General features: G+C 45.3%; 1 protein-coding gene across 1 annotated transcript in view; it reads left to right on the top strand.

The window, feature by feature from the left end:
- LOC143988970 (24-hydroxycholesterol 7-alpha-hydroxylase-like) overlaps positions 1 to 17,055 on the top strand; it is a 188,846-nt gene that overhangs the window by 111,720 nt on the left and 60,071 nt on the right. The window contains exons 7-9 of the mRNA XM_077488932.1: positions 3,015 to 3,105; positions 10,104 to 10,237; positions 15,088 to 15,183. Of these exons, the coding sequence (XP_077345058.1) occupies positions 3,015 to 3,105; positions 10,104 to 10,237; positions 15,088 to 15,183 (321 nt within the window). The remainder of the gene's footprint in view (positions 1 to 3,014; positions 3,106 to 10,103; positions 10,238 to 15,087; positions 15,184 to 17,055) is intronic.

The following is a 17,055-nucleotide window of genomic DNA, read 5'->3' on the forward strand; positions in this document are numbered from 1 at the left end:
GGGGTTAACACTAGGGGGCGGTAAAGGGGTTAATATGTATCCTAGATTGTGTTCTAACTGAAGGGGGGATGGGACTGTGTAGGGCAGGGATATGCAATTAGTGGACCTCCAGCTGTTGTAGAACTACAAGTCCCATGAGGCATAGCAAGACTTTGACAGCCACAAGCATGACACCCAGAGGCAGAGGCATGATGGGACTTGTAGTTTGCAACAGCTGGAGGTCCGCTAATTGCATATCCCTGGTGTAGGGAAACTAAGAGATCGCTGTTCATACTCTGTATGGACAGACGATCTGTCAGTTCACTGCTCAGAGAACTGGAAACTGTGTGTTTACACACACTGCTGCTGGTTCTAGGGTGTGCCCTGAGCGATCGTGGGAGACCGGTGGTGATCTATATTGCTAGGCACTCGCATCGGCTCGGGGAGCGTGCGTGCTCCTCCGGCGGTGCGCAAGCGCCCCCCCAGTGGCCGTTTATGCTGCAGACGTAGCATAATGGCGATTCGCACTACCGAGCCATGCTGCCACAGTACAACTGCGGTGGCTGGTCGACTAGTGGCTAGACTGGCCGGAGATCATGGAAAAACTGACGGACTGGAGGGGATGAGTGGCTTAAAGTTTTGATGGAGGCGGCGTTTCCTGAGAAAGGAGGAGCCGAGGTCTCTCAAAGGTGGCTGTCCTGAAAGACTCTTGGAAAAGACGTTACCGGTAAGTAACTTCAATTTTTTTTGGCCTGGCATACACTTTAAGGAGTCCTCTGACACTCTGATTTATGTAAAATATACTTGGTTAAATACTACAAGAAGCAGCATCGCTCCTGATGCTAAACTTCCCTTGACCTCCATGGCTGTATGGGGTGCCAACCTGGAAGCCTGTCTCCACTCCTAGTGCCATAACTGCAATGAATGGAAGAGTCCATTGATGTCACTGATTAAAACTCTATTCAGCCACAACCGTCCAGCAGCAAATCTGTGAATGGCAGGAAAGGAGCATCTGCTTGCTACGGGCAATAGAGACAATTGGCTTCACTTAAAAAGTGTTTTCAATAAGAACTGTCTGTGGTTAGAATTGTCTAAGTTTCTTATGTCCTGTAGCATCCTATCGGAATCCTCTTATGGAATAATAATAGCGAATTAAAGGAAGATCTTATTACATTGCTGTAGGAAAAACACATTGAGACAATTTTCTCAGACTCTCTACTATATACTATAAAACCCTATTTACCTGATGAATAGAAAGTTGCACACCAATGATGTTACATACACATGCTTGCTCATGCAAATATGTATTATTTTTATTAAAGAATTTTTTTTATATATATACAATTTTTGTACACCTTTTTTGACTTCTATTGTTTATAGAGACATTGCTTGAATAGCTGCATCCTCGGCTACTCTAGCTGAGGAATGGCAGCTGTGACCCAGGAAGTGACATAATACATTGTAGGGTTGATTTACTAAAACTGGAAAGTGCAAACTCTGATGCAGCTGTACATGGTAGCCAACCAGTTTTTAACTTCAGCTTGTTCAATTAAGCTTTAACATAAAAACCTGGAAGCTGATTGATTCCTATGCAGAGCTGCACCACATTTTGCACTCCCCGGTTTATGTAAATGAACCCCAATGCTTTTGCGGTCATTATCCACAGGAGGTATCAGGGAATAGATGTGCCATGATTTCCTCCTGCTCTCACTGTACTGGCAGTTTCTCATGGTGCTGGATAAGGATGAGCCCAGGCGTGTTCGCATGCTCCACGTGCAGAGCCCGCCAGGAAGTCGCGCAGCGCTGCGCTAATCACAGGCAGTGAGACATTGCACTGATGCGCGGCTGCAGAGATCAGGCAATGTCTCACTGCCTGTGACTTCCTGGCGGGCTCATGCAAACATGCCTGAGCTCATCCCTAGTCCTGGACTTCCCGAAGGGACGGGAGAGCCCGGGAACCACTCTTGGTGCAGGGGAGGGGGCCTCAAAAGTGATCAGGTGGCTCTAGAACCACCCAATCACTCTTATCAGAAAGTCCTTTGCCAACTCTTAAAGTTGGTACCAAGCTCATAGCTGCAGTAGCCTTGATTTAACGATGTGTCTACCATGCTGTTTATAAATGTACTTTGGTAGAAATGTGGTTAAGCCCATTGTGGTGAAACATGTCAGAAAGGTCTCTGGGTGGGAACTTTTGCTGCTTTCTGTTTGTGGCTGAATAACATTTTATTCAGTGAGATTATCGGCGTGCAATCTTCCATTCCACAGGGATACAGGGTTTTATATATTAAAGATCTCCTTAATCAGTTTTTTCCTACAGCAATGTAGTCAGAGCTTTCTTTTATTCACTATTATTCCACAAGAGGGTTACGATTGGATTGTACAGAGCACTACAGAACTAGACAATACTAATCACAGACCACTCTTATTGAAGACATTTTAATAAGTGAAACCAGTTAAAAAAATTGCATATTTTTAATTATATCAGACAGGCTCTTTTGACTGTAGCAAGTAGATTCTCCCTTCTTGCAGAGCATTATGGACTAATGACAAGAAGATTCTCATTGGCTGCTATGGACAACAAGGGATGCCCGTTTTCTTAAACCGGCCATACATGGATCGAAATTTGGCCAGTTCAGCATTGACCGACCAAATTACAATTCTTGTAAGGACTAGCTGGTTGTACACAGGTCATTTTATGGAGGATCTTGTGTACAACCAACCTGTTGGGTTTTTCCCAAAAGATCAGTGCTACTGGCTATAGTCAGAAACACTGATCATTGTATGGTGCCGACAGGGAAGGCATGGCCAGCAGAATACAATAGCTCAGTGTGTGGATAGGAGAATGAAAACCTTTTTTTCTTTTTTTTTTTCTTTCAACCCGCTGGTTGAACAAAAACAATTACCAAAGTATAGGCTGCTTTAAATCCATTAGTATATGGCTTTAGGTGTTTATAGTATAATTTGTGTAATATACGAATTGTAAAGTTGTTCATTATACCAGCAATTCATTAATGTCTTCATCTTATATTTTTTAGATGACATTTTGGACGCTTGCTTTCATAATTTCGGAGCCAGAGGTTTACAAGAAGGTCAAAAATGAAATTACTTCTGTATTTGGTAAAGGAGGTAACTATGTGTTAAATGCCAACAAGCATGAAGTCATCTAGCCTAAAAAAAAGAAAACCCTACATTTTAGGCCTAGTTGTGTGTTTCTATGGACAAACCCTGCCCAGCTCAGGATCTCATCCACACATGTACCCCCATAGGAAGCGGCTTCCTGTGGTGGCACACAGAGAAGAGGTGGAGCGAGACCTCAGAAGATGAGGTTTAGGGCTACTCTGTACAATACCCTTGCACAAAGCAGGTAAATATAACATCTTTTATATTTAAGTAAAAGGGGAAAAAAAGACTTTGCAACTGCTTCAGTAGTGAAAATACAAATGTATTCCAATGTAAAATCATGTGGAAGACCACAACAAGAGATCCAGCATGTTTTTCTGATCAAAATATGCCTTATTTATAAGGAGTTCAAAAGAATATGAGATGCTGACGGGCAACATACTTCTTCACCTAATAGGTTACATAGTTGCATAGTAGGTGAGGTTGAAAAAAGACACAAGTCCATCAAGTCCAACCTATGTGTGTGATTTTATGTCAGTGTTACATTGTATATCCCTGTATGTTGTGGTCATTCAGGTGCTTGTCTAACAGTTTTTTGAAATTATCAGTGCTCCCCACTGAAACCACTGCTTGTGGAAGAGAATTCCACATTCTAACCAATGTTACAGTAAAGAACCCTCTATGCAGTTTAAGGTTAAACTGCTTTTCTTCTAATTTTAGTGAAAGGCCGTGTGTCTCATAAAATTCCCTTCTGCAAAAAAGCTTTATCCCTGTTGTGGGGTCACCAGTACGGTATTTGTACATTGAAATCATATCCCCTCTCAAGCTTCTCCTCTCCAGAGAGAACAAGTTCAGTGCTCTTAACCTTTCCTCATAACTAATGTCCCCCGCTCCCTTTATTCGTTTTGTTGCCCTCTCTGGATTCTCCAGTTCCAGCACATCCTTCCTGAGGACTGGTGCCCAGAACTGGACAGCATACTCCAGGTGAGAAAATTATTGTTTTATCTCTGGAGTTAATCCCCTTTTTAATGCATGCCAATATTCTGCTGCTTTGCTTGCAGTAGCTTGACATTGCATGCCATTGCTGAGCCTGTCATCTACTAGGGCCCCCAGGTCCCTTTGCATCCTAGATTCCCCCATAGGTTTTGCCCCTAGTAGATTGCATTCATATTTTTGCCACCCAAATGCATCACAAATTTTCTACAATAAACCTCATTTGCAATGTAGTTGCCCAACCCATTAAATTGTTCAGATCTTCTTGCAAGGTTTCCACGTCCTGCGGAGAAGTTATTGCCCTGCTTAGCTTAGTATCGTCTGCAAATACTGAGATTGAGCTGTTTATCCCATCCTCCAGATCGTTTATGAATTAATTAAATAGGATTGGTCCCAGGACAGAACCCTGGGGAACACCCCTTTACACCCCGGACCATTCTGAGTACTCGCCATTTATCACTATCCTCTGAACTCGCCACTGTAGACAGTTTTTAATCCATGTACTCACCCCATGCCAGCAGACCTTACTTTGTATAGTAAACACTTATGGGAAACTGTATTAAATGCTTTTGCAAAATCTACGGGCCTTCTTTTATCTAGATGGCTGCTCACAGAAGGTTAATAGATTGGTTTGGCAAGAATTGATTCTTCATTAATCTATGCTGATTACTGCTAATGATACCATTGTCATTACTAAAATGTTGTATATAGTCCCTTATCATGCCCTTCAAGAGCTTGCATACAATTGATGTTAGGCTAACTGGTCTGTAATTCCCAGGGATGTATCTTGGCCCTTTTATGATTATATGTGCTACGTTGGCTTTTCTCCAATCAGCAGGTACCATTCCACTCAGTAGACTGTTTGTAAATATTAGGAACAATGGTCTGGCAATTACTTGACTAAGTTCCTCGGCTGCGAGCCGTCTGGTCCCAGTGACATAAGAATGTTAAGTTTTTTAACCACTTCAGTTCCGGACCAATAAACACCTTAAGGACCAGAGGTCTTTTTGCAATTTCGCACTGCGCTGCTTTAACTGGTAATTGCGCGGTCATGCAATATTGCACCCAAACGAAATTTGCGTCCTTTTCTTCCCACAAATAGAGCTTTCTTTTGATGGTATTTGATTGCCTCTGCGATTTTTTTTTTTTGCGATATAAATGAAAAAAGAGCGAAAATTTTGAAAAAAAAAGATATTTTCTTCTTTTTGTTATAAGAAAAATCGAATAAACTAAATTTTAGTCATACATTGAGGGCAAAATTTATTCAGCCACATGTCTTTAGTAAAAAAAATGTCAATAAGCGTATATTTTTTGGTTTGCGCAAAAGTTATAGCGTCTACAAACTAGAGTACATTTTCTGGAATTTACACAGCTTTTAATTTATGACTGCCGATCTCATTTCTTGAGGTGCTAAAATGGCAGGGCAGTACAAATCCCCCCCAAATGACCCCATTTTGGAAAGTAGACACCCCAAGGAAATTGCTGATGGGTATGTTGAGCCCATTGAATATTTATTTTTTTTGTCCTAAGGGATTGAATAATGACAAAAAAAAAAAAAAAAATTTTTTTTTACAAAAAGTTGTCACTAAATGATATATTGCTCACACATGCCATGGTTATATGTGAAATGACACCCCAAAATACATTCTGCTGCTTCTCCCGAGTACGGGGATACCACATGTGTGGGACTTTTTGGGAGTCTAGTCGCGCACGGCACCCCGAAAACCAATCACCACCTTCAGGATTTCTAAGGGTGCAAATTTTTGATTTAACTCCTCACTACCTATCACAGTTTCGAAGGCCATAAAATGCCAAAATAGCACAAAACCCCCCCAAATGACCCCATTTTGGAAAGTAGACACCCCAAGCTATTTACTGAGAGGCATGTTGAGTCCATGGAATATTTTATATTTTGCCAAAAGTTGCGGGAATATTACAAACTTTTTTTTTTTTGCACAAAGTTGTCACTAAATGATATATTGCTCACACATGCTATGGGCAGAAGTCAAATTACACCCCAAAATAAATTCTGCTGCTTCTCCCGAGTACGGGGATACCACATGTGGGGGACTTTTTGGGAGCCTAGTTAACTAGCTACCTAGCGACACTAGCGACACTGATGCAGCGTTCAGAAAAATTATCGCTTAGTGACACTGGCAAAAGGGGGTGAAAGGGTTAACTAGCGGAAATCAGGGGGTTAAAACCATTATTGGGTAGTATATCGGGGTACCTAGCGCTATAAAAACCTGGCGGTGAACCTAAAAAAATAACTAGCTACCTAGCGACTGTAGCGACACTAATGCAGCGATCAGAAAAACGATCGCTTAGTGACACTGGCAAAAGGGGGTGAAAGGGTTAACTAGCGGCAATCAGGGGGTTAAAAACATTATTGGGTAGTATATCGGGGTACCTAGCGATATAAAAACCTGGCGGTGAACCTAAAAAAATAACTAGCTACCTAGCGACACATGCAGCGATCAGAAAAATGATCGCTTAGTGACACTGGCAAAAGGGGGTGAAAGGGTTAACTAGCGGCAATCAGGGGGTTAAAAACATTATTGGGTAGTATATCGGGGTACCTAGCGCTATAAAAACCTGGCGGTGAACCTAAAAAAATAACTAGCTACCTAGCGACTGTAGCGACACTAATGCAGCGATCAGAAAAACGATCGCTTAGTGACACTGGCAAAAGGGGGTGAAAGGGTTAACTAGCGGCAATCAGGGGGTTAAAAACATTATTGGGTAGTATATCGGGGTACCTAGCGATATAAAAACCTGGCGGTGAACCTAAAAAAATAACTAGCTACCTAGCGACACTAGCGACACATGCAGCGATCAGAAAAATGATCGCTTAGTGACACTGGCAAAAGGGGGTGAAAGGGTTAACTCTAGGGGCAATCAGGGGGTTAAATCTTTATTGGGGGGTGATAGGGGGCTACCCTGGACCTAACACTAACTGTCCTGACAGTTTTTACTGTCACAACTGACACTGAATGCATTGATCAGTAAAGAAATGATCAATGCAATCAGTGACACTGTGACTGGGGGGGGAGGGGGGGCGGGGGGGGGATCGGGGGGCGATCGGGGGGGGGATCGGGGGGGGTTTGTGTGCCTGTGTGTACCTACATGTCAGTGTAGTGTTCGTGCAGACTTACTTTTACTCTTCTCCTCGTAGTCCGGTCAAAAAGACCGCCCCGAGGAGAATGACATCACTTCCTCCTTCCTGTGTAAACAATACACAGGGGAGGAAGCTTCTCATTGGCCAGGAGCGATCCAGAGGGGGTGGCCGAAAACGAACGGCCATCCCCTCATCACGGAGCGCTCCTGCACCGAATCGGACCGCCGTAACCAGCGGGAGGGGGTCCGATGGGACCCCCCACCCGCTGGAAGGCAATCACGTAGATGTACGTGATTCTGCCTGCCTGTGCCATTGTGCTGACGTACAATGGCAATACGGCGGTCCTGAAGTGGTTAAGTCTATTTCTAATTCTGTCCTCCGTTAGCCATGAGGGTGCTTCCTGTGGCATGTCATGAGGAAAAACATTGCCGTTTTGGTTACTGAAGCCCACTAATTCCCTCGTGAAGACCAAGGGGAAGAATAAATTCAAAATCTTCGCCATCTCTCCGTTCTTGGTAACCAGATTCCCATCATCATTCTTTATGGGACCAATATGATCTGACCTCCCTTTCTTAATATTTATGAACTTAAAAAAAATTCTTGGGATTTTTTTTTTTACTTTCCATCACTATGTGCCTTTTATGTTCTATCTTAGCTGCCCGGATTGCACCTATGTCCCGTGAGTGGGGCTGACATCCTGACCGAAGCGTGGCCAATCAGGGATCCTTCTGCCCCATTGTAAGGTGCAGGCTTAGCCAGGTTACAGTGGCAGTCAATCAGAGTCCTTTCTGTTGTCCTCTCTCCCTGCACTGCCAATCAGACAGAGAGAGATTTGAATCGTGGCTGGGAAACAACCTGTGGAGCTGCTTAAAGGAGCCCACTGGTGGATATTTCACTTTGAATCCCCAACCAAGTCTGTACACAATGTTTTCCTGTTCTTTAGTCCTGATTAAGTTTGCTTCTTGTACGCTCTTCCCCCTGACTTTAAATTGGAAAAAAAAAAAAAAGATTTTCTAAATTACTACCGGGTAGAAAGAGTCTGTTTCCTGTAGTTGTCTAAGATGAACTTTGGACAGTCTTATGACGCGTACACACGTTGCCGACTATCCGGCGGACTTAGACGGCGGACTTCCCGCCGAAATGTCCGCCGGACTTTCCAAATGGGCTACTTGCCCACACACTTTTTCAGCGGACTAATACGGCATACTAAGTCCGCCGTACTTTTGAAATGAACGGACTCGCCCACACACGCGGAGGAAAGTCCACTCATTTTGAGCGCGTCTCCAGGTAGGCGGGGCCCACGAAGGAGACGTCGCTGGCCCCGCCACCTGGTATGGACTTAAAGGGGAACCCCAACGCCGAAAAAAAACGGCGTGGGGGTCCCCCCAGGTCCACATCAGACCCTTGTCCGAGCACGCTACCCGGCCGGCCAGGAAAGGGGGGGACAAGCGAGCACCCCCCCTCCGAGCCGTACCAGGCTGCGTGCCCTCAACATGGGAGATGCCTTGGGGAAGGGGGGGCCGCGCAGCCCCCCACCCCAAGGCACCTTGTCCCCATGTTGATGAGGACAAGGGCCTCTTCCCGACAACCTTGGCTGTTGGTTGTCGGGGGTCTGCGGGCGAGGGTCTTATCGGAATCCGGGAGCCCCCTTTAATAAGGGGGCCCCCGGATACCGGCCCCCCACCCTATGTGAATGAGTATGGGGTACAATGTACCATTCACCTGTGAAAAAAGTACAAAAAAACACAACACAGGGTAAAAATAGTTTATTGCACAGCTCCGGGGGTCTTCCGTCTTCGGGGGGTCTTCTCGCCGGACTCCTCCGCTATCTTCTTCTAGCTCTTTTGCTAGCGGAGGAGCCCGGCTTTCTTCCTCGCCGCCGCCCTTCTTCCGACTTCGGGGGTCTTGTCCCCCTCTTCGGTTCTTCTGCCACTGCGCCTTCTTATAGCTCTTTTACAGGCGGTGGCCCGGTCTTCTTTCGCCGCTGTGCGGCCCCCCTTCCCCAAGGCACCCCCCATGTTGAGGGCACGCGGCCTGGTACGGCTCGGAGGGGGCGTTCGTCCCCCCCTTTCCTGGCCGGCCGGGTAGTGTGCTCGGACAAGGGTTTGATGTGGACCTGGGGGGACCCCCACGCCAATTTTTTTCAGTGTTGGGGTTCCCCTTTAAGTCCATACAAGGTGGCGGGGCCAGCGACGTCTCCTTCGCGGGCCCCGCCTACCTGGAGACCCGCTCAAAATGAGCGGACTTTTCTCCGGGCGGGAAAAGTCAGTTCATTTCAAAAGTACGGCGGACTGGCACACACACGGCCGGATTGTCGGCCGTACTTTCGGGTCAAAAAAGTATGCCGGAGGCTACACACGGGGGGATTGTACGGCGGACTTGAGTTTGCCGGACTTTTCCACCCGATTGTTTGATCGTGTGTACGTGGCATAACGCTCTAAACAGGTGCTTCCAAAAAATACCCCACCACTGTAATTCAGGTGCCTGGCGCCTGAAAAGGGGCCGGACACCTGAATAGGGGGTGGCAGCGGCAACCATAAATGGATACATGCAATGCATGAATCTATCTATGGTGATAGAGAAGTCGCAGGAGAGAGGGGGTGGCGCATGTGCACCCTTATGGATGCACCGCCACTGCCTTGGGTTGTCCTTCTCATATATAGTACCACCAAGTACCACCTAGCGGTAGAAGAGAAAAGTGCAACAAGGCCAAACTTAGGGATCAATCAATGGATCTCTAGCAATCAACCAGGATAACTACTCCTGACAAGTAAATTTCTAAGGAGCAATCCTGCCTAATCTCCAGGGTGCTACATATAGAAAACCATATTTAATTTTGTTTATGTGATTGAGCAAATGGCTCCCTATAATGTTTGTGTCTCTCTTTGGGCAGGTCAGCATCATCTGAGTATTACTGCGGCTGATCTGAAGAAAGTCCCCTTTATGAAGTCCTGTGTCCTCGAGGCCTTACGGCTGAGGTCCCCAGGAGCGGTTATCAGGAAAGTGGTAAAACCATTGAAAGTCTATGTAGGTATTTATTTCTAACCTTTTGAAAAGTGTAATAGCCAATGAGAAATCATTGTTTTATTCGTACCTTCCTACACTGATAGGAAGTGAAATTGCAGTTTGTTTTCATGTAGCGGCGGCTCCTGAAGAGCAGGCGCTATGCGTTTTTTCTAAAATTAAAGTTGCCTAAACTGCAGTTTGGTTTGGGTTTATTTGTCTAAATGTGACTTCTGTATCAGTCTGACTGGACTGTGAGCTGTTCAGCCTGGCCACAGGGGGCACTGTCTCTTGTGGCAGTTGTGGAAATATGGTCTGGTCAGGCGCTTAAATTACTCTCTTTCGGAGCAAGGTCAGTGGGAGTAGCCCTCTCGCTGTGCCCTCTGGGAGAGGGTATTTAAGATGCGGACGTCACGTGGTTCAGGGTTCCGGGCCAGTATGATGTGCTGACTTCATGGTCCTGGTCCTCCTGACCAGCCCCCAGGAACGCTATGGTCTGGGGTGCGGATCCACCCAACTTTAATGTCTTGGGGCTGGCTAGCCCAAGGCAAGGAAACTAAAGGAGGATTCTGAGGTGGTTTGGGTGCCGTCTCCGGTTTGGGAGAGACCCAGTGTACTTCAAGCATTCCAGGGGAGGACTCTTTAGAAGAACACCACATACGAGTTGGTTTTCTTAATGAGAGCCTGGAAGGGCTGAAGTAACCGAGAGAATCCGGTCTTGTGGATATTGCCAAGCAGGCTGAAAGATCCAGGTATCCTACAAGTGTTCTAAAGCTTAGTTTCCCTACGTGTTCTGCAACAATGTCTGTGACAAAGACTTTGTTCCTGAGTAAGCAGATTGTCGGCTGCTAGGCCTTGTGAGAGAGAGACTGTCCAACCTGAGTGTTCATAAAGCCCAACCAATCCTCGAGACAGACCAGTTATCTCTGGGATTCATTCATGTCATAACCCTCCTAATACAGCGATCACCATTTACAGAAATTTGTCCAAAATCTTCCATCCTTAACTAAAGACACAAGACCATCTCATTCATTTGAAAGATATCTTTTGGGAAAAGGGGAACAGCTAGGGATTTTGCAGCTGTGGTGGAAACTCTACACATGCTCAATTTTCTGTGAGTTTCTGTGCTGAGCATTTCCTATCACATCTGAGGAGCCCATGTGACTATAGATTCCCACATGTGATAGCCAATGCCCTCCTCCTCCATGCCTACTAAACAGCTAAACACAATAGAGGTGGAATATTACATGTAGATTAATGGTGGTTTCACCTCCCTCTTATTCTAAGACACAAGCTAGAGGGGTGTGACCCATCCTGTGACTGGCAGAAATTCATCCACACCATGAAATTTCCACAATATAATAAAAATTTAAGATCTAAACAATAGAACAGTTTCTTGTAGGTTGAACAGGTTCTGGTAGGTGACAGGTTATTTTAGACCTTTCAATGTCGTCATTGCACTTTGTTAAAACTGAATGAGCAGAAACTGTGCTCGACCTTCTGTTTTCCCAGTCAAAGCAATCAGCATGGCTGTATATAGTCGTCAGTCCCTTATTCCCCTACTGCACTGTTCAGCATTCATTAGCCAAGGAAATATCCAGTGTTTCCAGGTATGGAAGGACATGTGACTCTACAATGTGAGAATGTGATTATTGGCCAACCCCAAGTTCCAGTGCTACTACTTGGAGAGAAGCTATAGCCCTGTGTAAGTGACTCCAAGCTTTACCACTTGTCTACCAAGGTACGTTTGTAAACAGCATGGTAGACAAGGTGTTAAATGAGGAACTGACTTTAAAAGCTGGCAAAGAGCTTTCAGTTAAGAGTTCTGGCTGGCTCTAAAGCCACCCATTCAACTTTATGAGGCTTTGAAAGTTTTAATCGACCCCCCCCCTCCCCATTCCCCTACCCCACCCCACATCCTTTCTGGATTAGCCCAGGACTGTGGAAAAATGCTTGTGCAGTCAGTGCAGGAAATGATCAGGGTACATGTTCCCTGTGACTAATATCCCCAGTGTTACATCTTTTCTGGGGTCACAGCTGTCATTCCTTAACTAGTGTAGCCAATGATGCAGCTAATGAAGCACAAGCATTAGGCAAGTGCGTAAAGTTGAAAAAAGAAGAGAAACAAACCACAGGACTTTTAAGGTGCCAAGAGAGTAAATTGATTACAATTCTTAAAATTCAATAAATTGTATTATAACAATGAAAATTGATAAAACATTCCTTGTTATATTACTTGTTCTAGTCATAAGGAATTACAGACACTACCGCTCTACATGTTTCGCTTCAAAAGAGCTTCTTCAGGAAAAGCAGAGGAGTCCTGATTAATTTCAGTAGATGCCCTATCAATGGTATATTGTGTGACTACAGGGGAGAGACCGATATAGCGCCTATATCCTCACTTTCATTTATGTAATAGGATCAATTAATTTATCCCTTTCTTCTTCCAAGAGATTGTTTCTTCTATTGTTGATGATAGAGGGATGGCAGAGATGAAAAAATGCTACTGAATATCCCTGATAAGAATAGTAAGACCCACCAGGATATCACTTCACTTAAGAATCTCAATGGTTCTCCTCCTTCCCAATAATATTCAACTGAATAGAGCCGGTCTATGAAATCAAATGAAAATGATACGGAAGGAGAGGAGAGATGCAGACTCTGTCTCTCTCTCAGAACACCTCTGACTTTTTGAAGTGAAACATGTAGAGCGTTAGTGTCTGTATTTGCTTATGAATAGAGCAAGTGATATAACAAGGAATCTTTTATCAATTTTTATTGTTATAATAAAATGTATTGAATTTTATCATTTGTAATCAATTTATTCTCTTGGCACCTTGAAAGTCATGTGGTTTGTTCCTCTTCTCCTTTTTTTCATATGTTAATTTGGGATGTGGTGTAATTTCTGATCTCATTGCTCTTACCTTTAAACCCTGCATAAAGTTGAAGTTCACTTTTAGCAACATTAAGGGTCCTTTCACACAGGGCGGAGCGATCCCCGCTGAGCAGAAAGATGACAGGTCTGTCTCTGCACACTGCGCAGGGACGGACCTGTCACAGCGCCGCTCCCCTATGGAGAGACATAGTCACCCAATCCGATGATGGATGGAAAAATAGCTTTTTCCTCCATCACACTTTTTTGGATCGGAGCGGGTCGGATGTCAACGGATGTCAATCGCCACTCCATAGAGCTCTATGGAGCATCCGTTCAGGTCCGCCTGAAAAACTGACAGGCGGACCTGAAGGGATCGTCCATGTGAAAGGGGTCTTAGAGTCAAATATGTTTTTATTAGTATGTTTGACAAAATAAAATAACATGACATGAGTAACGAGCAGATGTTCAATACAGAAATCAATAAAATGCAGATCACATATCCAGCATTTTTCAGGAGACATTGGGAGTGCATATAGCCGTTTCTCACGATCATTCAATGGGAGTGTTTATGTATCACAGAGCTAAACAATAGTATAGGGGAGAAATACATCTGGGCGTGGCGTGAGGAAGAGTAGACATAGGAAAAAGGAAAAAGAAAGGGGAAAGGGGAAAGAGGGGAGGAGGAAGGTAAGGAAGGGGGGAGGGTGCAGACAAGCTGCAGGGGAAGAGAGGGTCAAATGGGTGCTGGGCAGACCTTGTGTGACAAACCTGTATGGTGGAATCAGGAGTTGTGTCCAGGTGGACCATGGGGTGCCAACCTCGCTTTTAGGGAGTCCGAGGTAGAGTAATTGAGCCATAGGAGCCATAGGATCTTAAATTTGTCAAAAGTGTCATTGTCTAGGGTTATCATCTCCTCCATGCGCATGATGGCATTGACCATGGAGATCCATAAGCCCAAGGGTGGAGTGGTAGTGGTTTTCCAAAATAGGGGTATAAGTTGTCAGGTGGCCAATAGGAAAAAGCGCAACAGAGAGTTTTTTTGGGAGGCTATGGACCCTGGAAGCATGGACAATAAAGCTATCTCTAGGGTGGGTGTCAGTGTCCGATCATGTAAGCTGCTATACACAGCAAAAACCTGTAACCATAGGGGCTGCATGGCAGACCAGAGAATCTTGTTTCTCATGCTGGGAGAGTCCTTTAGGTGCCTTTTGGCAAACTCCAGGTGGGGCGCCATGTGCCTTTTACTGAGCAGGCCTGATTGGTGGAGTGCAGCAGAGATGGTTGTTCTTCTGGTAGGCTCTCCTCTCTCCACAGAGAAACGCTGTCAGAGTGAACATTGGGTTCTTGGTCACCTCCATGACTAAGGCCCTTCTCCCCCGATCACTCAGTTTGGCTGGGCGTCCCACTGTAGGAAGAGCCCTGGTGGTTCCAAACTTCTTCCATTTGCTGATAATGAAGGCCACTCTGCTCACTGGGACCTTCAGTGCTTCAGAAAAAATGTTGTACCCTTCCCCAAATCTGTGCCTCGATACAATCCTGTCTCGGAGGTCTAAAGACAATTCCTTGGACTTCATGACTTGGTTTGTGCTCTGACATGCACTATTAACTGAGGGACCTTCTATAGAAAGGTGTGTGCCTTTCCAAATCATGTCCAAGCAACTGAATTTACCACAAGTGGACTCAAGGATGATCAGTGGAAACAGGAAGTACCGGAACTCAATTTTGAGTGTCATGGCAAAGGCTATGAATACTTGTGTACAGGTGATTTTCTCGTTATTTATTTTTAATAAATTTGCAAAGATTTCAAACAAACTTCTTTCACATTACCATTATGGGGTATTGTTTTTTAGAACTTTTGAGAAAATTATGAATTTATTCCACTTTGGAATAAGGCTGTAACATAACAAAATGTGGAAAAAGTAAAGTGAATACTTTTCGGATGCACTGCAGAGTGTTGCTACCTGACCAAACTCATTGCTGTGTTTTGTTTTTTCTGCAGAATTATGAGATTCCTCCTGGGGACCTATTGTTCATGTGTCCTTATTGGGTTCACCGGGACCCAAAATATTTTGTGGATCCTGAAAAATATAAACCAGTAAGTTATCAAACACAAATATAAGGTGGCTTTGGTATGCAATATTTAATGATAAATTAAGCATGTTTAAAGCTGAAGCAGGAAGCATGTTTAAGGTTGAACATAGTTTTTATTATTATCACAAGGTCAGTGCAAACAAGGAGTACAAAATGGCGTTACAGTTCCAAAGGTACACAAACAGCGAGGTACAAGTGTAAAAGCATAAAAAACTGCGTAAATGACAAAGCTGATTAATACCAGTATAAGTGATAATAAAGAAAGAAATCAACCGGTGGAGGGAAGGGGAGGGGGGAGAAGGGAGGAGGGGGGAAGGGACAGGGGAAGGTGAGGGAGAGGAAAGGAGGAAGACAGGAACCTCAAAAACTGAAATCATATTGGGCCGTACTGCAGCCGTCAGCATGGATCCAGGTCAGTGGCCCGACGTCCAACCTACATCGCCACATGGGGGGGAGGGAAGACAGACGGGGGCCAGCCGGAAGGTGGTGTGCAAGGGGAAGTAAGAGCACAGGCCCATTAGCTGTGCAACCCCAAAGGAGTATCACAGGTGAACAACAAAAATACAGGACATAGCATTGTCCTATCGAAGGCCATTAAGGAAGCCCGCTGAGGCCGAGTGATGGCGCCAGATAGACCACAAAGCAGTAAATTTGTCATATCTGTCGTCCACCTTCGCCTGCAGCTCCTCCATGACCATCATATCGTTAAGAAGTTCAATCCATCGAACCATCGACGGGACCCGATCTGTCTTCCAGGAGAGGGTGATGTTATGACGGGCAGCAGAGAGGAGGAATCTAAGAAGGCAAGACTTGTGCCGTTTAATGGAGCCCGGGATAATGGACAGTAAGGGAACCAAGGGGCGAGGGGGATAAGGAAGCTTGATACATAGCATTATACGTTTCAAAAACTTTATCCCAAAAAGGGCGAACCATAGAACACTCCCACCAGACATGAAAGAACGTACCTGTCGCACCATGGCACCGCCAGCACACATCCGTTGAACCGGGGAACATTCTGCTTACCGAGACTGGAGCTCTGTACCAGCGTGATAACAATTTATAGTTTTTTTCCTGAGTGAACCCTGATCTAGAGGATTGGTGAGTGAGGATAAAGGAGGTATGCCATTGTGATGGGGAGATTTCGGTTCCGACGTCAGCAGACCATTTATCAGTATAAGTGGGAAGTGAGGTGTAAGTAAGAGATTGGAGTTCTTTGTAAAGAAGAGATAACGTGTGCCTCGGTGTGTGAGGTAGAGTACAAAGTTCTTCAAATAAGGTGAGGGTCCTATGAATTTTACCGGATAGGAAGAGTGAGTTGCAAAATTGATTGATGGACCGCTCAGAGAGCCAATCCAGGTCCGGTAGGGGAGACGGTGTCGCCAGAGCTCGCAAGCGACCAGTGGAGGGGTGGACAAATTGATTAGCTGTGGGCCAATCCTCCCTGCGGTATGCCCTAATGTGGGTAGCCGAAAGGAGAGTGGGGAGAAGTGGGTTGTCAAAAAGGGAGGAAAGAGGGCCAGGATCCGTGGACAGGCCTGTCGTACCGGAGACGGCGTACCATTTGGTCAGAGCTGCGATCGTCAGGGGGGAGACCCCACGAAGCGAGCGGAACACGGCGTGATGTCCCCATAACAGGGCCCTAAGGTCTCTAAGGGCCATATCTTGTTCAATAGTCACTGTAAGTTTGGGTAGGGGTCTCGGAAACCATTCTAACAGTCTAGACAGCAAGGATGCCGTGTGATATAGTTGAAAGTCAGGTAGTCCAGTCCCCCCGCGGTGTTTGGGGGCGCATAGGATCCTATGTTTCAGTCGAGGGGGGTGGCGGAGCCATACAAATTTAATTATCTCAGATCGGAGGGAGAGGAAGAACGTCCGG

Source organism: Lithobates pipiens, unplaced genomic scaffold (assembly GCF_037356315.1).
Source record: "Lithobates pipiens isolate NorthernLeopardFrog02 unplaced genomic scaffold, aLitPip1_a1.2 Scaffold_18, whole genome shotgun sequence".
Classification (NCBI taxonomy): domain Eukaryota; kingdom Metazoa; phylum Chordata; class Amphibia; order Anura; family Ranidae; genus Lithobates; species Lithobates pipiens.